Source organism: Erinaceus europaeus, chromosome 13 (assembly GCF_950295315.1).
Source record: "Erinaceus europaeus chromosome 13, mEriEur2.1, whole genome shotgun sequence".
Lineage (NCBI taxonomy): Eukaryota > Metazoa > Chordata > Mammalia > Eulipotyphla > Erinaceidae > Erinaceus > Erinaceus europaeus.
Window position 1 is genome coordinate 10,634,918 of NC_080174.1, and position 23,229 is coordinate 10,658,146.

The 23,229-nt window shown below is 37.7% G+C and overlaps 1 protein-coding gene across 1 annotated transcript; it reads right to left on the minus strand.

Moving 5' to 3' along the window:
• Positions 1 to 454: 454 nt before the first annotated feature.
• Positions 455 to 16,612, minus strand: MYCT1 (MYC target 1). The gene is made up of 2 exons (XM_007516072.3): positions 16,427 to 16,612; positions 455 to 2,506 (listed from the first exon to the last, which is right to left on the minus strand). The coding sequence occupies exons 1-2, from the start codon at positions 16,476 to 16,478 to the stop codon at positions 1,995 to 1,997; spliced, it is 564 nt and encodes a 187-aa protein (XP_007516134.2). The 5' UTR covers positions 16,479 to 16,612; the 3' UTR covers positions 455 to 1,994.
• Positions 16,613 to 23,229: the final 6,617 nt, after the last annotated feature.

Genomic DNA, 23,229 nt, shown 5'->3' on the forward strand with positions numbered 1-23,229 from the left:
CATACAGGGTTAAGCACACATGGTATGAATTATAAGGAACTGCACAAGGATCCTGGTTCAAGACCCTGGTTCCCTACCTGCATGGAGGTGACTTCACAATCAGTGAAGGAGGACTGCAGGTGTCTTTCTTTGTCTCTCCCTCTCTGTTTTCCCCTCCCCTCTCAAGTTCTCTCTGTTCTTTCCATAAAGTCAAAAAAGTAGCTCCAGGAGCTGTGGATTTGTAGTGCAGGCACCAAGCCCCAGGGATAACCCTGGAGGCAAGAAATAAAAAATAAAATAAAATAAAATAGATTTTGTATTTTAGTAATAGCTTGTAGAAAATGGTACAGATTGGATCATAATACTGACTTGAGAAGGGAATGTTTATAGATTATTCAATGAATTAAAACAAAGTTCTCATCAGCTTAATTTCATTTCGTAGTTAACAAAAATTTAAATAAAAAACAACCTAAAATAGTGTTCAATTTTTGTTTTAATTTCAGATTTCTTACACTGCACAATATTTACAAGATACTTATTTTAATAATTTTATAACTTGAGAACAGAAACACACTTATTCTGGGTGATTAAATTCACTCAAGACTCTATGTCCTCATTTACATGTTGAGAACTGTAAGAAATTTGTAGTATCAGTCTAAATTCTAAATAAAACCGAATATCTTGTTTTGCTCTCATGCTAAACATTCAGGATAACATAGCAATGACAACAGAAAAAGAAAGCTTTATTACTAAGTTAATACTGTCTTGAAATCATACTTGACTATAGGAAAACTGATAAATTTATTTACTAAAACTGAACTGACAAAAATTAGCTATCCTGTAAACTATTTTTTCTCTTTCTTTTTTTTCTTTCCTTTCTTCCAGATATATTTTAAGAGAGCAGTCATACATAGATATGTTTAAGAATAATTGCCCTTGAGGAACAATGGAATACACATGCTAGACAAAAATAAGAAAGAACATGCTGTATGGAATATTTTATCATATAAAAGTCTTAGACTGTTGAGACATATTCAAACATTATTCACTGTGACCACTGCATTGCAGAAACTAAAATAACAGTATATATTTATTTACTGAAAATTCCAGAGTTCAGAAAAATAGCAACATACACTAAATATTCACTGTCAGAAAACAAGTCAAAAGACTTATGAGTTACTAGTTCAGTGAACTGAAAAGAAACAGACATGGCAACTAGTTGCTGAAATTTAGTACTGAAATTTTAGTTAGTACCTTCCTTTAAAAGGGTAGCCACCCATGGAAGTAGTCTCCTTACATAATGGCATTGAGGACCAACTATATGGCATAGTCAGATCATTTTATAAAGGCTAATATGAAGTTGGAATTCATAACAAACCAGGAATCGTGTCTGATCTATCAATTCAGATAGGGTAAGTCTTCAAAGTTTTAACACCTATTTTGAGGTCAAACTCTCCTCTGATGTTTACTTATTTGTCTTTGAACTGGCAGGACCTAAGCCCTAAATAAAGTGCTTTTTTCCAATTTCTAGATTTAAATCTTATTGAAAAGTTATACCTTAGGAATAAGTTTGGTGTTAAAGAATGTTTCAATTCAAGTGAATTGGATTTATTGACATTACTTTCCTAACAATATAACTAAGGACTGTAAAAAGAAACTAAGTCCTTATAAGCACAAAAGGTGTGTGTGTGTGTGTGTGTGTGTGTGTGTGTGTATGCAGGGCTGGTGTAAAGATCAAAGTTTCATTATCCCATAATGGCTCACAGAGTTCAGTTTTCTTTGCCTGGTCCCTCACTGCTTATAAATCAGGGAAATCAAGGAACAAAGTTATAATTAATTGGGAAAATATCACCTTTCTTAAGAGACTTAAGGAAAAAATGAACAAAAAATGTGTTTTTACATAGTAATGTCCAGCTTGCATGGCTACATTTCAGTTTGAAAGCTCCTTTTATTTGTATTATACCATCGTGAATCTTTTTAGCCATTTTCTGATTTCCTTGCAATAAGCACCGGACTCAGGAATCTGGGAAGGCCTTGATGATGGACTCGTAGGCGGGTGGGGGTGGCGGTGTAAGGCCGAGTCGAAGACTGTTACTGGACCAGTGGAAATCTGGGCGATTCAAACTGTGGGAAGGGTTGATGGTGGAAGAGAGACTTGTAGAAGGGAGAGTCATCAGGTGACTGTCAGTTTCTACCGGAAGTGGTGGGCTTTGCAAAAATGGATGGAAAGTTGAAGCCCGGAAGCTTGATTTTCGTGGGAAGGAGTTTGCTAGTTCCATGGAAGCTTGTCGCTGGAAAGTGAGACTGGCCAGGCTGAGGTTGCTTCGGCGTTCACAGCCACTGTGGCGGTAAAATCCAGTTCTGTTGAGGCCATGGGTGTAAGAGGACCTTGGTCTCCGATGTGAACTCCACTGTGAGATAGGGGCACTAGCTCGTCTCCGAGACAAGCAAACCAACAGAGCCCAAATGAATCCTCCAATAACAAGCCCAATAGCCATAGACACCGTAAAGGACATGATAAGATCCTCTGAAACAAAGAAAACAGATGGGTAATCAGAAGCATTAAGAGACCTTCGACCAAACCCACAAGCCAGAGTACGGTTAGTAACTATGGTATACGTGACTCATTCAAACCTATCTTGAACTAGTGAAATAAAAGAAGGAACTAGGTGAATGTGAATACATGACAGCTAAGATGGTTCCATTTATTAAAACAAAAGGATGTAAAATAACATTTTCAGGAGTCATAAAAATGGCACAGTGACAAAGCCCAGGACTTTCAAGTTCATCACCAGAGCTACATATGCTCCAGTTTTCTTATGTTTTTCTTTCTTTTTCAAATAAAAAAAATCTGAACTGTGCTACTATGAACATAGATGTCCATACATCTCTTTGGATGGCTACGTCTGTTTCCTTGGGATATATCATCAGGAGAGGAATTTGCCAGGCCATAGGTTAGGTCCATGTGGAGAGTTCTCCAGACTGTTCTCCCCAGGGGTTTAAATCCATTTTAAAACAAACTTTGTTTATTTTATTTGACAAGACAGAGAGAATTTGAGAAGAAAGGGGTATAGAGAGGGAGAGACACAGAGAGATACCTGCAGCACTGCTTCACCACTCATAAAAGCGTTCCCCTTGCAGCTGGGGACCAGAGACCTGAACTTGGGTCCTTGGCATTGTAACATATGTACTTAGCCAGGAGAGCCACTGCCCGGCCCCTAAATAAATCTTTTAACATAAACCTAGTAGGGGCTAGTTGGTAGTGTATGTGGTTGAACACACATATTCCAGTGGGCAAGGACCTAGTCAAGTACCTAGTCTCCGCCTGCAGGTTGTAAATTTCTTCATCTCTATCTTCTCCTTCCCTCTCAATTCCTCTCTGTCTCTATCAAAAAAGAAAAAAAATTAATAATTAAAATAAAATTTAGGGCTGGAGAGATAGCATAATGGGTATGCAAAAGACATTCATGCCTAAGGCTCTGCGGTCCCAGGTTCAATCCCTAGTACCACAAAAAATCTAGAATTGAGTAGTGATCTTAATCATAATAATAATAATAATAATGTAAGACTAAATCTAGACCCCCAGAGCCACTATAAGTCAGAGCTGAGCAGTGCTCTGGTAAAAAAAAAAAAAAAATCTAGAAAAATTAAATCTTTTAGTTGTATTCCATATTGTGCTATTATATGACCTTTAAGAAATAAACAATGTCTTAAGGCTTTATTTTAAAAGGCCATCCTTTTGCTCATAAATTTTATACTTTTGAAAATATAGTCCTGGGATGATTTTTCTTACTGAGTTACAGCTGTGACGGGTGTGCTAAAAACTGATAAAGAATTTCAGAGCACGTAGACTTTGCTTTTCCCTCTGCCTTCAACATCCCCTCTGATGTCACCCACCTGCAGGCGTCTTGATGTCTCACTTCCGGTGCTCACTCTGAGATCAGAAATACTGGGCTAGATCCATCTGGTGGGCTGACTGATTTATATTATATTTCCTGAATTGTCACCTCTACCTGACTCATGGAGGGCATGACCCATGCAGACGACTAAGTTCTTCCATGACCCTGTTTCCAGGTCATGCTGCTGTCCATCCTTGTGACATGAAATTCCTGCAGCAGTATCCTCCAATTCACAGAACCTGTTCTTTATTCAGATTTCCTGTTCTAGGGCTGGAGGGAATCCTTTCCTCAAATGGAAATTCTACCTACTACTTCTGTTTGTGAACTAAAGGCATATTCTTTGAATGACCTGGGCCCCAGGGTTTTTTTTAAAATAAATTTTATTTACTTATTATTGGATAGAGACAGAAATTGAGAAGGGAAGGGGAGATAGAGATGGGGAGAACAGAGAGACATCTGCAGCCCTACTTTAGCACTCATGAAGCTTCCCACCCTCCCCCCCTTCTCAGGTGGGGACCAGGGGCTTGAACCAGGGTCCTTGTGCACTATAATGTGTGCACTTAACCAGGTGCACCACTGCCTGGCCCCCTGGGTAGCAGTTTTTAAATAAAAATATTTTGACTTGTAGAAAACATTTCCAGCTTCACCAGCCACCACATTTTTCCATTCTCTGTTCCATGACATATTCTAGTCACCATGCTGATTTTCTTGCTATCAAAGTTTACAATTCATTTCGAGTGTTGCCTTCCCATATATTTTCACTGCATATGTATATAACTTTATTTTTATCATTCTTTTACTTTTGAGGGACTGAGAGTCAGGATGAGGAGAAACATCAAAAGTACCACTCTATCACCTTTGGTTCTTCTGCTGTCACCCAACATATTCCTGTGTGGTGCTGGGTTCAAACTGAGGCCCTTCCTCTGATAAGGAATGTACTTGACCAAATAAACCATCTCCCAGCCCGTCTGTGTGGAATTTTTAAAATTTATGTCTGGAGAAACTCATTCTTCATGATCCCTTTTCAAGTATGACATTTTGATAAAGATTTCTAAATCTGGGAGCCAGTGGCACATCCTGTTAAGTGCACATAGTACTACGTGCAAGGAGCAGCTCAAGGAGCCAAGTCCGAGCCCCCACTCTTCACCTGCATTGAGGAAGCCTCTCAAGTGGTAAAGCAGGTCTGCAGGTGTCTTATCTCTCCCTTTCTATCCCCTCTCTGCTTTCAATTTCTCTCTTTCCTATCAAACACAATGGGAAAAGAAAAGAAGAGAGAAGGAAAGGAAAGGAAAGGAAAGGAAGGGAAAGGGGGAAGGGGGAAAGGGAGAGGGGAGGGGGGAAAGGGGAAAGGGGAAAGGGAAAAAAGTGGCTACCAGGAGTGGTGAAGTTGTGGTATCAGCACCAAGCCCTAGCAATAACCCTGGAGGAAAATGTTTTTCCTGAATTTCATACACCAAAATTAACTACTATGAAGTAGTGATAGAAGTTATCTTATCTAGTTTTTATTTGTATTGATCATACAAATGAATTATATTATTATCTCATATTGAGAATGGAGAAGGATCATCAAATACTTTGAAGTTTCTTTCATAAAAAGTAGAGTGCATCGCTATCTCTTGAGTCAAGACTAACATCTTGACTTCCTTGACCAATAGGATGCAATGGAAATGAAGCCATGCAAGTTCAGTCAGTTCTAAGACTGGAGAGGTCTTTGAGCCTCCATTCCTTTCTACAACTGAAACCCCGTAGCCATCAACATATGAGCAAACTTGTACTAATCTCAATGATCAACAGAGCAAATGGCGTAGTAACCCCATCTGTCTTGCTAACTAACCTCCAGATGTGATCATCCTAGATAATGCCAATAATAGTCAATCCAACAGAAAATTAATTACACACTGACCTCAGGCCAAACTGTCAGCCCACAAAACTGAAAACTAATTGAATGATAGCTGCTAATCAGTTGTTTTGTGGTGGGTGGTTATACAGAAATCAACTACAAGAATCTCAACTCAACTTTATTCCTCTGTGTTGTGTGTTTTTCAGGAAATCTGCTTAGATTGTTAATATAAGAGTTAGAGTTTATGCTTTCCAAGTTCTTTCCAGTTTATTGCTGTAATTGGGATACTATTTAAAAGCTCTGTAGTATAGAGATAGTACAGCAAATGGTGTTCATAGATAACACAGAAATAATTTTTGATTCTTAATTTTAGAACAGAATATCCTTTACCTGATGTTTATCTCCTGTGGAAAGACTGTGTTTGTTTATATCTTCACAAATACTTAAGTACAAATCTTTCAAAAACAATTCTTCATTCTAAAACTAAGAAATAATATGTTTTCAGAATAGGAAGGTGAGTTCTGAACTACAGGATGATTCAGGACAGGTCTATAGACCTACTTTTGCTTCTTTTCAAACTTATGGATCCTAACAGTAATTATGAGTCATAGCCTTAAAAGTTAATCTGTTGAGCTAAGGGTTACAAAAAGTTAGATTCTAGTTGAAAAAGGCAAATAAGTACAATCAAAATTCAAAATTAGCCTTGTTAGTAATATAGAAAATTCCAACTAAACTTAAAAATACCAAATCCCTGTATATTTGAAATCTGAGGAAGTGTTTGAAACTCTCACTTGCTAAAACAATGGAAATCATGTCAGTTAGAATTTCCTAAAACTCCTTTCATATAGACAATAGGGGACAACAGGATAAGCAAAACCATAAAAAAAAAAATGCCTTCAACATATTAGAAAAAATAAAGGAAATCTGAATTTCAAGTCAAATAGAAAAGGAACAATGGAACCTCCGCACCTTGGGCATCTAATTTTTGATAAGGGGGCCCAAACTATTAAATGGAGAAAGAAGGGTCCCTTCAATAAATGGTGTTGGGAAAATTGGGTTGAAATGAGCAGAAGAATGAAACTGAATCACTTTATCTCACCAGAAGCAAAAGTAACTCTAAATGGATCAAAGACCTGGATGTTAGATAAAAAAAACTATCAAATACTTAGAAGAAAATATTGGTAGAACATTTTTCCATCTAAATCTCAAGGGAATCTTTGATAATACAGACCCAATTGCAAGGAAGACTAAAATAAAAATAAACCAATGGAACTAAATCCAATTGAAAAGCTTCTACACAGCAAAAGAAACCATCACCTGAACAAAGAGACCCCTCACAGAATAGGAGATCAGATATCTGGCTTATGGTGATTTTAGGGACTGAACCTGGGACTTTAGTGCCTCAAACATAAAAGTACCCTAGAAAATTTACGAGTTAATTATACTATGAGAATCATTTTATTTTAAAAAAATCTAAAGTACTTAGAAATTCTGTATCCTTCATATTTAGAATAAATGAGCTGAAGATGTATGATAGTCCTTCTAGATGTGGTTTTGAATAGGAAAATCATGCATTAGGGAGTTGGGTGGTAGCACAGCGGGTTAAGCGCAAAGCGCAAGGACCAGCAGAAGGATCCAGCCCAGCTCCCCACCTGCAGGGGAGTCGCTTCACAGGTGGTGAAGCAAGTCTGCAGATGTCTGTCTTTCTCTCCCCCTCTCTGTCTTCCCCTCCTCTCTCCATTTCTCTCTGTCCTATCCAACAACGATGACAACAATAATAACTACAACAAAAAACAACAAGGGCAACAAAAGGGAATAAGTAAATAAATAAATAAATAAATATAAAAAAAAGAAAAATCATGCATTAGGGAGTTTGCTGGTAAACTGTAGATTCCTTCTAAAGTTGAATAAAGGACATACTTCTAATTTATAATGTATATATCTGATATAAAGTGCATATGCATTATATGTTATGTAACATAGCTGACTTTTACAGTGTATATTCTGATATCAGAAAACAAGAGTACTATCCCCAGATTCAAAGGCTGTGGAGACTCACTGGGTGGAGCACATGCCTTCCACGCATGAGACCCTGGATTCTATCACTAGCACCACGTGGGCAATAAAGACAAATGAGTGCCACTTCATGGATGGTGGGGGTGACTGGCACTTTGGGATCTTTTCTTTCTTTATTCTCTTTCATAAAAATATAAAGTAAGGGGAGTCAGGCGGTAGTGCAGCGGGTTAAATGCAGGTGGCACAAGGACCGCTGTAAGAATCCCAGTTCAAGCCCCTGGCTCCCCACTTGCAGGGGAGTCGCTTCACAGGCGGTGAAGCAGGTCTGCAGGTGACTATCTTTCTCTCCCCCTCTCTTTCTCCTCTTCTCTCCATTTCTCTCTGTCCTACCCAACAACAATGACATCAATAACAAGAATAAAACAACAAGGGCAATAAAAGAGAAATGAATAAATATTAAAATATATATATATATATATATATATATATATATATATATATATATAGTAAGAATTAGGCCAGAGTGGTGGTTTAGCATTTGAGCACAGTTTCAAGGCTCTGCATTCTCTTCTCCACATTGAATATAAGTATATTTCTGTATACTTATGTATATTTGACATCACATGCCAGAATGCTGCTCTGGTCTCTCTCTCCGTGTGTGTGTGTGTGTGTGTGTGTGTGTGTGTGTGTGTGTGTGTGTGTGTGTTGGTAGGGTGAGTGTGTATGTTGTGTGTGTATACAACCATCAAAAATTTTCTTAAATGAAAACTTTTCAGGTTTGTGCTCAAAATATTAGTTTAGTGTCACTAAAGCTTTATAGATTTAATTATCAGTATTTGTGAGGACAATAATTTGACAATAAATCTATTGCAACTGTTTTTCCTCTATGGCTTAATATCTATTAATACCTATATTATGTGTCAAAAATATGGGAAAATGGCAAACAAAACAGATAGTTGTTACTCAAAATGTTAAATTACTATTATAAACAGAAGATTATATAGTGATAAATGAAAAACTTAAAAGAATTAATAATAAATGTCAAATGTATGTACAATTTTAACACAGAATCAAGTTTCCAGTAAGGCTAATCAATGACTCAATGCTTTCCATTAAATACTAAAGTTTAGTAGAGATCTCCATCTAGTGGCCTGAAGTTGAATTGTTCTAATGTCTGAATAGTGATTTTGCCAGTATCAATAGAAGAGAACATTGATCTCATCAATAAATCCCCCAAGCCTGTAACAATTTATAAGAATCAAAAATCCAGATTTTTCCAAAGTGGTTTGTACTGTTCTTTAACTTCTAGAGTTTAAAGAGTAGTTCAGTCAAGAAGGTGATTTGGGCAATACCCTTTTTTTTTTTGCCTCCAGGGTTATTGCAGGGGCTTGTACTATGAATCAACTGCTGCTGGCGACCATATTTTTCCTTTTTTTTTGTTGTTGTTGTTGGATAGGACAGAGAGAAATAGAGGAGGGGAAGACCAAGAGTGGGGGAGAAAGACAGACGTCTGCAGACCTGCCTCACTGATTGTGAAGCGAACCCCCTGCATGTGGGGAGCAGGGGCTCAAACTGGGATCCTTGAGCACATCCTTGGCTTTATACTCTGTGCACTTAGCCCCAGCAATAGCTCCTTTACAAAGAATAACTTTTAGGGCACAAAAAGCTTAATTACAATAATTTAAATGAGTATTTTTCTAAGTGTATCTCATCTGTCAAAAAAAAAAATCCTATTTAATCTATGTTCATGATATATTCAGAGTTCAACTTTCTAAAAATATTTTTTAAATATTTTCTTCCTTTTTGCCAGTTTATTGGAGGAATGGTTGTTAGTTTACTATATAGGTTTTGACACATAGATACAAACTCTCAAACTCCCCACCATAGGTGTCTACAAGAAATTCTGTCCCCCAACCTAAGTCCTTTCTCACCATCATGCACCAGGACCCCATGCCCCATCATCCTATCTTTTTCATTCCTTCCCCAGAACCCTTTACTTTGGTGCAACATACCATGCCCAGCTCAAGTTTCAACCTATGCTTTCTCCTATTGTTTTTGCTTCTTAATTTCCACCTATGAGTGAGGTCATCCAGTACTCATCTTTCTGGTTCACCTCACTCAACATAATATCCTTGAGGTTCAATCAAAATACAGTAAAGGAGATGAGTTCATCATTTTTAATGACTATATCATAGTTTTCTTATCAAATGCCTAATAAAAGATACTTATTTTTTTTATGAGAGAGATGCCAGAGCTCTGCTCAATTCTGGCATTTAATGGTACCAGGGACCTAACATGGGACTCGTGACATGCAAATCCTGGACTTACCCACTGAACTACCTTGCTGGTCCCAGAATTCAATCTCTCACTATCTGGGAACTTTGCTGCCTCCCTTTATTCAAAAGGCTCTCATCTCTGACGTAGAATATCACAATAGCTTTTAACCAGTCATCCTGTTTCTTTCCTAGGCCTCCCAAGTACATTCTATTCTTTTTTCTTTTTAATTGAAAAAAAAATGGGGGAGGGGGGAGTAGGGCAGTAGCACAGCGCATTAAGTGCACGTGGCACAAAGTACAAGGACTGGCATAAGGATCCCAGTTTGAGCCCCCGGCTCCCCACCTACAGGGGAGTCGCTTCACAGGCGGTGAAGCAGGTCTGGAGGTGTTTTTCTCTCCCCTTCTGTCTTCCCTCTTCTCTCCATTTCTCTCTGTCCTATCCAACAATGACCACATCAATAACAACAACAACAACAATAACTATAACAACAATAAAAAATAGCAAGGGCAACAAAAGGGAAAATAAATAAATAGGAAATGTAGGCATATATTAGAACAGTCTCAGATTGTATTAAAATTGTCTGCCATTGACTAGATTCAGAAGGAAAACTAATCCTTTCCAGAGAAATAAAAGTTTGCTCAGGATCTTAAATAGTTTTTACAAGGACTAAACTAGCACTGGTCATAAATAGTAAATTACCAATCATTCCAAGGATAAGGTCAAATGATAAAAAAAAAAAAGAGAGCGATATATACAATAGAAGACTTGTAACAAAGCATTGTTAAGATACCGTTGTTAGGCATGCAAATATTAAATAACTATGTTAAAGGAAATAATAATAAGCTGGAAATTTTCATCAGGTAATAGAGTATAAAAATAAAAAATGATAAAAGTAGAATGTATTTTAACAGAATTGTATTAAGATATGAATAGCAAGATATTTGAAATATATATGAAGTTACATTTAGAGGATTGAGGCACGTAGTTAAACAAATACAAAAAGTGAAAGGCTTAAAAGAGAGAGATTGATGCTTCCATGACAAAAATCTGAGTAAAAAGGCTAAGTCATACATAAGTAAAGTAGGCTAGAGGATATAAAAGATTTAAAAATTTGATATAGGAAAAAAAAGAAATAGAGAATTATGCAAGTCAAATGTAGTTTCTAGGAAAATCAATAAGGGCAGAGTGAAGGGGACAGGATTAGAGAGAAGGAAAATTATTGTTATTCTTCGGGGTGAAAACATAACAGTAGAACAGGTTACATGCACAATGGGAATCTGTGAAACAGATTCCCAACATAGCTATTATTAGCTGATCCTTCTGGGTCTAATGACTATAAACACTGGAAATTAAGTCCACCCAGCACTCCAAAAATAAATCCTGCATACAGGCACTAAGGAATCATCAAAAGTCAGGTTCTGGTGAGAAACATGTTTCCTAATTTTCAGATCACTTCCTTCTCATTATGTCATCATATGACTTTTTCCATTTCTTCCTTTTCTAAAAAATTTTTTAATCTTTATTTATTTACTGAATAGAGACAGCCAGAAATCAATAGGGAAGGGGAAGATAGAGAGGGAGAAGACAGAGAGACACCTGCAGCACTGCTTCACCACTTGCAAAGCTTTCCCTTTGCAGGGATTGAGGGCTTAAACTTGGGTCCTTGCGCACTGTAATGTATGCTCAACCAGGTGTACCACCACCTGACCTGTTTCTCCTCCTCCTCCTCCTTCTCCTTCTCAGCATTATTTTATTTGACAGGACAGAGAGAAACTAAGAGGGAACTAGAAGAGAGAGAGAGAGAGAGAGGGCTGCAACACTGCTTCACTGTTTGTGAAGCTTCCTTCTGTAGGTGTGGACAAGGAGGTTGAGCCTGGATCCTTGCATGTGGTAACACATACACTTAATCAGGTGCAACGTTGTCCAACACTTTTTTCTTCTTTTTATAACATTCTAACCCCATCATGAAGCTAATTAATTCCCAAAGGTTGCATCTCAGAAATATTATCACAGTGGGTGACTAGTGGGTGACTCCAACATAGGTATTTAGGAGTGGAGGAGATAAAACATCCAGTCCAAAAACCCATCTAGCAGAGGATAAAGATGGAGTTTTGGAGAGAGAACTACAAAGTGTGTGACCAGTGAAGGTCATGATCCCTTGCCCATGATGAATTACAGGATGACTTAGGGAATCCCAGAGAAACTGCTATTTATTCCCAATTTTCTGAGGTCTGGTAGTGGAAGATGAAAAGCTCCTTTGAGAAAGCCTGGGGACTTAGGCGCAGTGAAGGAGTCAGGGTAGGGAGAGTGTCCATTAGTAAGTCTAGACCTTTCCTGACATCTAGTCCAACCTCAAGAGGTTTCCACAGTTCTTTGGGCTAAGTGCCACACACACAGCTAGAAAGGTGTTTGCTTGGGAGTCAGCCAGTAGTGTAGCAGGTTAAAGCACAAGGACCTATGTAAGGATCCCAGTTTGAGCCCCTGGCTCCCCACCTGCAGGGAAGTCGATTCAAAGTGGTGAAACAGGTCTGGAGGTGTCTCTCTTCCTCTCCCACTCTCTGTCTTCCCCTTCTCTCTCCATTTCTCTCTGTCCTATCCAATAATGACATCAACAACAACAATAACTACAACAATAAAATAAGGGCAACAAAAGGGAATAAATAAATATTAAAAAAAAAAGTGTTTGTTTATGGATCAATAGACCAAAAGAGACTGAAAGGAAAGCTATAGCATTAACAAATACTGCATAAACAAGCAAGGTAAGAGTTCCCATCAGTAAAAGAAAGGAAAAAAGGCAATGCATCTGGTGTGATTAGAAACCCTGTCAGTGAATGTCAGTAGAGACTATTACTTGGTTAAGAACCAAAGGCCAACTCCCTCTAAGACTCAAAATAGTGTATAGCCCCAAACCCACTTCACCCCTTTCTAACTTCAGAAGAAAGTGCAAAATGGCTGGGGGGAAGTACCAAGGCAATGCACCAGACTTCCTTCCATGCCTCCTCTGAAGGTCACAGGTTCATTCCCTGGTACCATTATACGCCACTATATGAATAATGCTCTGGTTTCTTTCTTTCACTTAGGAAAATGAATAAGTAACATATTTTTCAAGTAAACTGCATGTTAAGAGGAAATTCAGGAGACTTAAAATCACTGAATTGAAAAGTAAGTTAAATTAGGGCAGGCTTTTATGCTGATATTAATAATAATACAGAAATCTGCCTGAAATCATTCATTTCTCTCTCTCTCTCCCCCTCCTCTTTATTTGTTGGATAGAAACAGCCAGAAATTGAGAGGGTAGGGGGAGATAGAGAGGGAGAAAGACAGACACCTGCAGCAAGGCTTCACCACTCACAAAGCTTTCTCCCTGAATATGGGGACCGGGGATTTGAACCCGGGTCCTTGCGCATTGTAACATGTGCCACCACCTAGATCCAAAGTCATTCATTACTCTACAAATGGCTGGTACTTATGCACACATGCTGATAAGTAACATTTCTCCTCAATTCCCTGAAATTCTCCAACTCTGCCTTATTTTAAATACCACACCTAACATGTAGATAGGCAATACATGTCTACATAGATACATACACATATGTACATATGGAATGGGTGATCGATCACTCAGCCTCTGATAAAACTAGTGAACTGGGGGGGGGGGGGACTAGTGAACTGGAAAGACTAAGTCAATGTAGGGAAAATGAATGACGATACTGATACTGTATATTGGGGGTGCTAGGTGGTGGGGTACACCTGGTTAAGTGCATGTATTATCATGCACAAGGATCCAAGTTTAAGCCTCTGGGCTCCCCACCTGCAGGTATAACAGTGCTGCAGGTGTCTCTCTGGGTCTCTCTCTCTCTCTTCTCTACCTCCCCTCTATCTCCCCTCCCTCTCATTTTCTCTCTGTTTTATCAAATATAATAAAGTTTAAAATTCTTTTAAAAAAACAGACATTCATTTTTTCTAAGGATTTAGGGATGGCTTCTGCCTTGTTTGAAGCCCACAACATGCTATCAACCATGGCCAGTTACACCTATACTCTCTGAAGCCTTTGTGTAACCACTTAGTATATTTTGGCAGGAGTGTGGACACATCATCTCTAAGAATACAGTATTTGGCAGACAGGTATTAACGTATCGGTGAAATGAGTAGACATAGATTTCAAAACCAGTGACTCCTTCAAGTTTCCACAATGCTTGTCAAAAGGAAATTAAAGACATGATAAGATAGGAAGAACAGGCAACATTTTATCTCATGTAGGACTTTAAGCACATGTAGGATAACTAAGTTTGCTGACTAGGAAAATCATTTAGATTCAGTATTTTTTATGAAGCTCACATGTGTTACGTAGAGGAAAGTTATATGATTAAATGTACGAGTTGTTTACCAAGTCTGTTTTTTAAAAAACTTACTTTAAAACTGTTATATTTATTTTCCCTAGCTAATTTTTAATTATCTTAGTTCAAGATAGCAAACAGATGCTTGATTTTGAACGCTATAGACAACTGCACTTTGCAAGATGTTCAAGTCAGTACATATTTTTAGATCAGTGATGAAAATAGATATTAACTAACATTCAAAAAAAGAAAGAGAGAAAAAGATGGTCATTTATCCTTTATGAGTTTTTTTTAAACTTTATGATATTTAAATTTTCTGCATTTTATTTTTTTACTCCAAAGCAAGAAACAATATGATCCTTCACAGACTTCCCCAAGTCATCAGACATTATATCTGCACATTTTTGTACTTGTTTTGCTCATGGTTATCAAGGTAACCCTTCCCTTCCTGGCTTTCATTTTTTTCCATCTATTTTCCATTGTATTCACATACTAGCACATAGAAAAATACCACCAAAAACTATTTCAGAACAATGAGTTTGAATTACCTCTCTGAATATTCTTGTGTTTAAAAAAAAAACACCAAAAACCTGTGTTTTAGAGTTGGTAAAATAAACTCCAGTTAAACATCCTCTTACTGATTGAGATTTATCTCATTATTCTTCTTCATGTTTTAGTCAATAAATAATGATCTATTTTCTTTACATAAATGTAAAATGCAACATTTTAGATCTGACTTCTGCACGTCACTTTATGTAATCAGTTACTACACAAAAGCAGCTACTTATATTTCTTAGTACGTTAGTTTAGACACACTTGAAGATTTTCAGTGTGTTTAACATATACTCTTTCTTTGTAAATGAGGGCTACCAATGTTATTATAGCAGCCGTACATAATTAGACTCCCACAATTTACAAGCTTATTGTGCATTGATGTCCAACTGGAACAGTTTTTTCCCCAAAGCCATTCTTCATATGTAAACTTGATTAGTTTTCCTCTTCCTTTGTTAATGATATTAAGATGCTCACTAATCTCTCTCCTTTTCAGACAGGAACCAAGCAGAAGTGGCCGATGGTAACAACTGAACTGATTCTCTTTGTGTAAGTTTCCATGACCCTGTAGAGTGAACTGACAGTGAGGAAAGCCAGTCTTGCTGCAGACGTCTCACCTAAGAGTCTGCAAAACCTCCCTCAGTCACAACACAAAATCTGCACTTCTGTGAAAGAATTAAAAACTTGTTCTGGACTTAGAAGTAGGGTTATAATTATTTTCAAATACTCTTTTTCTTCCTTTCTTTCTCTTTTTTCTTTCTTTCTTTTAACTCAAAGGCCTCTTTGCTTTTTAAAAATATTTGTTCATTCTAGAGTACACATGAATTTGGCAACTTAGCCTTTGTCCGTGTACCCATAACTGTGTGTAGTGGGAATTCTGTCCTCAGTGCCAGACAGCTGCTAAGACTGTATCTCAACTCAGCCAAAAATCACTTTTATATTGTTCCTTTCTCTTCCCTGTCATAGGGCTTCCTTTGTTGTGACATGTGCTATTTCCACTTTTTTTTTCTATTTATAGTTTTTCTTCTAATTTACTTTCCTGAACAATCACTCTAAATTCATTGATTTAAGTCCAGATTTGCTACTTAGACCCACTTCGGGTGTCAAATAAAAAGATGGCATTTTCGTTAAAACAGCTTGTAATAACAGCATGTCTAGAAATTCTTGGTTTCATGAAACAGAATGCATATTTTATGACCTTAAACAAATAAAACTCAATGTTTCAAAAATATTCAGTTTATTCCAAACAACTGCTTTCAAAACCTTTTCCCATTTTATCCTCATTATTTTCTAATTATATTTTGTGAAACCAGCTAAATTATTATACTGCTTGCCTAAATTATTTCAGAATGTTTTCCTAGCTCAGGCCAGAGACATTTAATGTAAATACATTTTAATAACAAAGCTATGAACATTTTTAAGTAATCATCTTATGATAAGAGAAATGTCTCTGATTTCTAATGTTACAATACATTAAGCAGTACATCATAATTTCCCATAAAAAGTAGTTAAAGTAAATATCTTACCCCAAAAGTTTTCTGGCCATGGACTCCCTAAACTTGTTGTATTATTTGCCATTATATCCACAAGAAATCGTAGCTAGATGGACAAAAGAAAGAGAAGTCAGTATGTCTAAAACAAGTACTTTGATTCTATGTCCTTGTGGTTCAGCAAGAGAAAAGAATAATTTTCATACAACCCCTCATATACTTGTGTTTGCATAAAAGGAAATAAGTGTATCATGTTTCCTGCTTTTATACTCAAATTAGCAACTGTTTTTCTTATCTTGGAATTCCACATGGTTCCCGAGACACAAAGCAATTTCCTTCTCGTCATTTCCTCAGTTAAATTATTAAGTACCCTCCTCTTGGTCACCTCCAAACTGCTTTTGGGATAAGTTCTTTTTCTGATTCTTCTTCTACTGGCATAGAAAATTCTAAACTCTCAGTGATAAGGTTTTGGGTTAAACTTATGTGAGATAGAGACTGCTTCCCAATGTTTAGAAGGTGTATCAATATTAAGTTAGGGGGAGAGAAGCTATTCATAGTCCAGCACAATTAATTTTTATCTAATATTCATTCTGTAAAAATCTCAGGTCCAGTGGTCCAGGAAGTGACACAGTGGATATAGCACTAGACTCTCAAGCATGAGGTCCTGAGTTCAATCCCTGGCAGCACTTAATACCAGAGTGATGTCTGGTTCTTTCTCTCTCCTATCTTTCTCATAAATAAGTGAATAAATAAAGTATTTAAAAAAAATCTCAGGTCCAATAAATAAATAAAATCTCAGGTCCTTGTTAAGCACTTTTAACTCTTTCTAGTTGAACAAATTAATTTTGAGAAGTTGTTCTATTATTTTATACATATGTACCTATTGCTTTTTAAGTAATCCATTTGTTATTTGAACATCCAAAAGACAATTACTGCTCTGTACAAAAAAAATTAAATTAATTTTTCCAAGTGGAGTAAGTCATACGATAGAACAATATAAACAAAGGAGAAGCATTTCACTTCACACCAGTTATATTGTAAGTAAAACTCTAGGAAAATAAAACCAAAGGAAAGAGTTACATGGAACTTCTCAGAGAGACAGTTTATTGAATAGTTAAAACTACAAAACACTTTTTCTGCAAAGTTAATAAACTAGATCTTCTGAGCATTCAGAAGCTCCAGGAAATATTGATGGAAATTGCATTAAACTGCATTCAGTGATCTGACTCCCTCAATATTTGATAAGCTTGACTTAACTCTCTAGAACTCTTGCATTCACCCCAAATGGCCATTATGTTTTTTTAAACTCATATGTATGTATGTGTGTATTTACTTACTTATTTAAATCAGATCGTTGCTCAGCTCTAGTTTATGTTAGTGCTGGGGATTGGGACCTAGGCGCTCAGAGCCTCAGGCATAAAAGCAATTTTGCATAACCATTATACTGTCTTTCCAAACTCTTAATTGCTATTCAAATGTGATTTAGTGTGAGGCTATAATCAACTCCTGTGAAGGCTATAGAATACTCCTGAGTCTCTTTGGGAAGTGGGGAAAAAGAAGAAGAATAAAGGGTATTTATTTTAATCATTACAGTTTTAGTTCTCTAAAACTAGATTATCTCTACTCTATCATTTTTTTAAAATTAAATGAAGGTACATTTAAGTATTATTCCTGGGTATTTGCCTCGATAAATGCAAATTTCAAAATCAGTTACGATTCCATGAAGCCATGCAAAGTCCATTTGTCTTAAAAATGACTAATCAGTTTGGCTTTGTCAAAAGTGCCTTCTTAGCAGAAACAACTCAGTCCACCTCAGGCCAGGGATTCTGCTTAGACGTCCTTTCTTTGTCCCATGTGCGATCGTGGAGATTTTCTCCTGTGCGGTTCTACTTTAGCAGATGTTCAAAACCCACCCCCAGCCCGTATCCATTTATGACCTAAGTGTATTTTTCTTCCCTGTTTCGAAGCTTGTTGAGAACATTGGTCCTTATCTGTGTAGATGATTTTGTTTGGTAAGGATTCATACTTTGCCTTGGCAGAGATCCATATGAATGAGTGCTTATGTCTATGTGATTTTCAAGTCCTATGACTTTGTGATGACAAAACAGGAAGCTGATTTTTATCTTTGCGAAAATGTTGTCTGCTGTTCTGCAGTGTATTATTTCACAAGTTGAGTCTTTAGATCTAGATGGTCTGGGAGCTATTCAACACACTTGGGGTTTTGTTCTATGCTTAGTCACCAAAGGTCTTTCCCTTTATTTAGTTCTCTGCCCAGAAGTTACCTCCTCACCAGACATTTGCTGATCACCTAGTATCAAGTGTTCCTGCTTGAACCACTCTCTTAACCCCACAGTGTCTATTATTATTATTATTACTTATTTGGCTCCAGGGAATATCACTAGGGCTTGGTGTATGCACTATAAATCCACTGCTCTTGGTGGCCATCTTTTTTTTCTTCATTGTATTGGATATGACAGAGAGAAACAGAGAGGAGAGGAAGATAGAGAGGGAAAGAGAAAGATAGACACTTGCAAACCTGCTTCACTGCTTGTGAAGCATCCCCCCTACAGGTGGGGAGCCAGGAGTTCGAACCCAGAGGCTTGTGTGGGTCCTTGCACTGAGCACTATGTGCTCTGAGTGCACCACCCGCCCCTGCAGTGTCATTTCTAAGAAGGTTGTGCTCCCCAACATCATGGTAGACTTGCTTTGGCCTTCAGTACATGCACCTAAGGTCAGGTTTTTGGTTTTTTTTCGTCTATCAAAGATGAGCATATTATGTATGTCAGTGCTTTCCAAAATGATTTATAGGCTTAATAAAATTAGAATCAAAACCACAGCAAGTTTTTGTTAAGGATAATATTACTCTAAGAATTATGTAGACAGGCACAAGTTAAATTAACAAGTTACAAAATAACTAGAACAATCTGCAAATGTAGAGTGAGAGGAATTGCCCTACTGAATATTAAGGTTTACTATTAATTATAGCAAGGGAAGACAGTGATTTATGGACAAGGAATAGGCACATAGATGAATGGAGAAGGGCAGAGAAAGCAGAAACAGAGCCATATAGATAATTCTAGTTTTTTTTGTGTTTGTTTTTTTCAGGTGCAGATACATTTACATAAATAAAAGACAAATGGTGCTGGGAATATTGTACATGAAAATTAAAAAAAAAAAAGTAAGAAAAAAACTAAATCTGAGTCTCACATTTTACATAAAACTAAACTGAGAATAAACCACAGGCTTGAATATAAAGTTATACAAATTTAAAAATATATTACTGTTAAGCATACTTTTAAATATATATATACGCAAAGGACAAAATTAAGACTGATTAAACACTGAAAATATAACTCATAAAAGGCAAACCTTGCAAATTAAATCTGATTAAAAAGTTCACGTGAGTAAATTTGAAGATCTAGTTGGCTTTACTATTAAGTATTATTGAGTTAGTCAATGTCCCATGGAATATACTGAAAGGTACTTCAAGGATCGAAACAGAAAAGAGTTATAGGCAGAAATAAGGGGTGGAGGGTAAATTCAATAGAAAAATAAAGGATTATGTAATATAGCATAACCATCTTTGAGGGCAATGGCTGGGATCTTATCAGATAAAATGACCTTACAAATATTGATAAGAAAACTGCAGAATGATTGGCATAAAATTCCACTCCAGGGAGAGGTTGAAACCGCAATTAGATCAAGTTAATTCTTAGGAGACTTAGCTTAAGTGAGACCACTCTAAGTCTGTTATCTCTTTTTCAACAGACCACATCAAAATTTAATACTCTTTGAAAAATCCCAAGACAAGCTATGGATCCAGAGAAAGAATTTGCAACCTACATATCCACGTAAGGATTGGTAGTATCCTACGGTATGTAAAGATTCTCAAAACTCACAGGTAATATATATACTTTGAAAGTGAGCAAAAGATGAGACTAGTCATGTCAATGAAAAGGCTCTTCAGATTACAAGTAATTACATGGAAAAATGTCTATTGTTATTGTGATTATTATTAAAGATACCCAAGTAGAACCACAGCAATTAGTAAAATGACTTCACTTTAAAAATAAGAATTATTTGAATGTAAACCATTAATCCCCCCAAAAAAGAAATAAAAAAAAAAGAATTATGGCAACACCAAATGGATGTTGAAAATATGGATTGCCAATAAATGTGTATTAAAAATGATGAAGTCACTTTCTTCACCTCATCTTAATTTAAATTGAAGGAATCCTGTTAATTGAGATTAGCCAGAAACAGGAGGATGAATGTGAGTTGATCTCATCACTCATGGGCAGAACTTGAGAAACAAGAACAGAAAGGGGAAACAAAGTACAACTTGCGCTGGTTTGGTGGATTGCTCCAAAGCAAAAGACTCTGGGGAAGAAGGGGATAGAGAGGTACAGGAGAGGGCTGGGGTCCTTGTTCATGATGGTTGAAAGAAATCTAGGCTGCAAGTCAGAGTGTTTTGCGGGAACCTATCATGGTGAGAGGAGAAACTGTACCCACGTGTCGTCAGTTGTCCTTCTTCTAGCGTTTGCCTTTCTTCCATAGCCAGTTCATGGCTTTGAAAGTGACTGGGATCCATGTGGATTCAGTCGGCTAGGAAGGATCGTCAGTTTCCCCAATGAATGGGTACTCACGGGATGCACCACGGGAAGTCCTGTAAACCATTAACTCCCCCAATTGAAGACAATGGCCAGAGGAAATAGTTAATGCTACGGCCATTCTGAAAGTCACCAGTGAGTATCTCTCGAACATCTTTGAGATGGGGGCAGAAGGAGGCTGGAGTATCCAGAGCAAACCGATGAGATTCTGGGAGAGTGTGTTGACCAACCTACCCCTCCTCCCAGAAGCATGAGAGAACATGGCTACAGAATGTCCTAGTTTCCTATCAAACCAGCAGAAGACCAAGACATGGCCTTTCGGATCATTTCTAATTTGATAAGTAAGCCATTCTGTTCCCTTGATGATGAAACATTTTTGTCAGAGGTAAAAAGTACAGCCATTAATTAATGAATTTTCTGGCACCAGTCACTCTGTATTAATTTTCTGTTATCTTCTCCCCCGTTTTTGTTTTTTACGTACTGCAGATCCAGGGTCTCACACATGCACCATTTACTATTCTCAGGCTGCTTTTCCAGTCATTGTGTATGGAGAGATAGATACAGACGCAGAGTGAGAGACAACAGAGTGCACAGGCTTCTTCCAGTGTCATTGTCCCTCACGGAGTGTCGGGTGTTGGCCTCTGGGTCATAGGCATGGAAAGGCAAGCCCCGCCCTTCCTGGTGAGTGGTCTCTCTGGCTCCCGTTTGTATTCATAGTCTATTGGATTAGCGCTCTCAAAGTGCTGATTCAGAAAAAAGGTAATTTGTTGTTTTTTTTTAATTGGGACAGAGATAAAAATAGAGGTAGAGATATTGGGAGAGAGACCTAAAACAGTATTTCCTTGCTCACGAAGCATTCCTGCTGCAAGTATTAAACAGGGGCTTGAATCTGGCTACTTGCATATTGTACCAAGTACCCACTGTCTAGGCCATGGATTAGTTCTATTGTAGAAAGCCAGCAAGTGGCTTAGTATCCCTGGTTTTTTGCCTGCTCCCCTACTTTTTCTTTCTTTCTTTCTTTCTTTCTTTCTTTCTTTCTTTCTTTCTTTCTTTCTTATTTCTTTAAAATTTTTTTTATTATTATTTATTTTCCCTTTTGTTGCCCTTGTTTTTATTGTTGTTGATGTCATCATTGTTGGATAGGACAGAGAGAAATGGAGAGAGGAGGGGAAGACAGAGAGGGGGAGAGAAATATCTTTCTATCACACCCGCAAACCTGCTTCAAGCCTGTGAAGCGACTCCCCTGCAGGTGGGGAGCTGGGAGCTTGAACCGAGATCCTTAGGCCTGTCCTTGCTCTTCACGCCACGTGCACTTAACCCGCTGCACTACTGCAGACTCCTTCTTCTTCTTCTCCTTCCCCTCCTTCCCCTCCTCCTCCCCTCCCCCTTCCCCTCCCCTTCCCCTCCTCCTCCCCCTTCCCCTCCCCTTCCCCTCCTCCTCCCCTTCCCCTCCCCTTCCCCTTCTCATCCTCCCCTCCCCCTTCCCCTCCCCCTCCTCCCCCCTCCCCTTCCCCCCCTTCCCCTTCCCCTCCCCTCCTCCTCCCCCCTCCCCCCTTCTCCTCCTCCTCCTTCTTCTTCTATTTTTTTTTAATGTCTTCCAATCTTTTACCACTCTGAACTTAAACCTCTGCACGTTGACTGCAGGCAATCATACTCACCCTCCAAAACTGTGAAACAATTTAATCAAAGAGACTGCAGAGCATTTAGGTATGGTGGTTGGTGAACGTAAGATAGCAATCACTAGCAAATGACCTATGTAAAGACCTGTTATTAATATCTCATAAAGCAAGGTTAGGAACTCTCGAAAAACTAATCTGACTATTATACTTGACTGATTTTATGATGATTCTTTCCTAGCTATAATGGGTTCTTATGAATTCTGATGATATCTAATATGTCATCATGTTTTTAATGTGAGGCTATTCATTTGAAAAGAAAACAAAATAAAGCCAAAACAAAGCTTGTAATAGGCTAAAATGAGGTTATTAGATAACATTTACTTAGCAAGTATGCTTTATAAAATAATTGAAAATTTAAATGACTGCAGGAAGCATAAAAGGAGCTGTAGAAAATAATTTTCCGGGCCAGGGGTAGATAGCATAATGGTTATGCAAAGAGACTCTCATGCCTGAGGCTCTGATGTCTCAGGTTTGATCCCTCGCACCACCATAAGCCAGAGCTGAGCAGGGCTCTGGTGTTTCTCTCTGTGTCTTTCTCTTCATCTCTCTC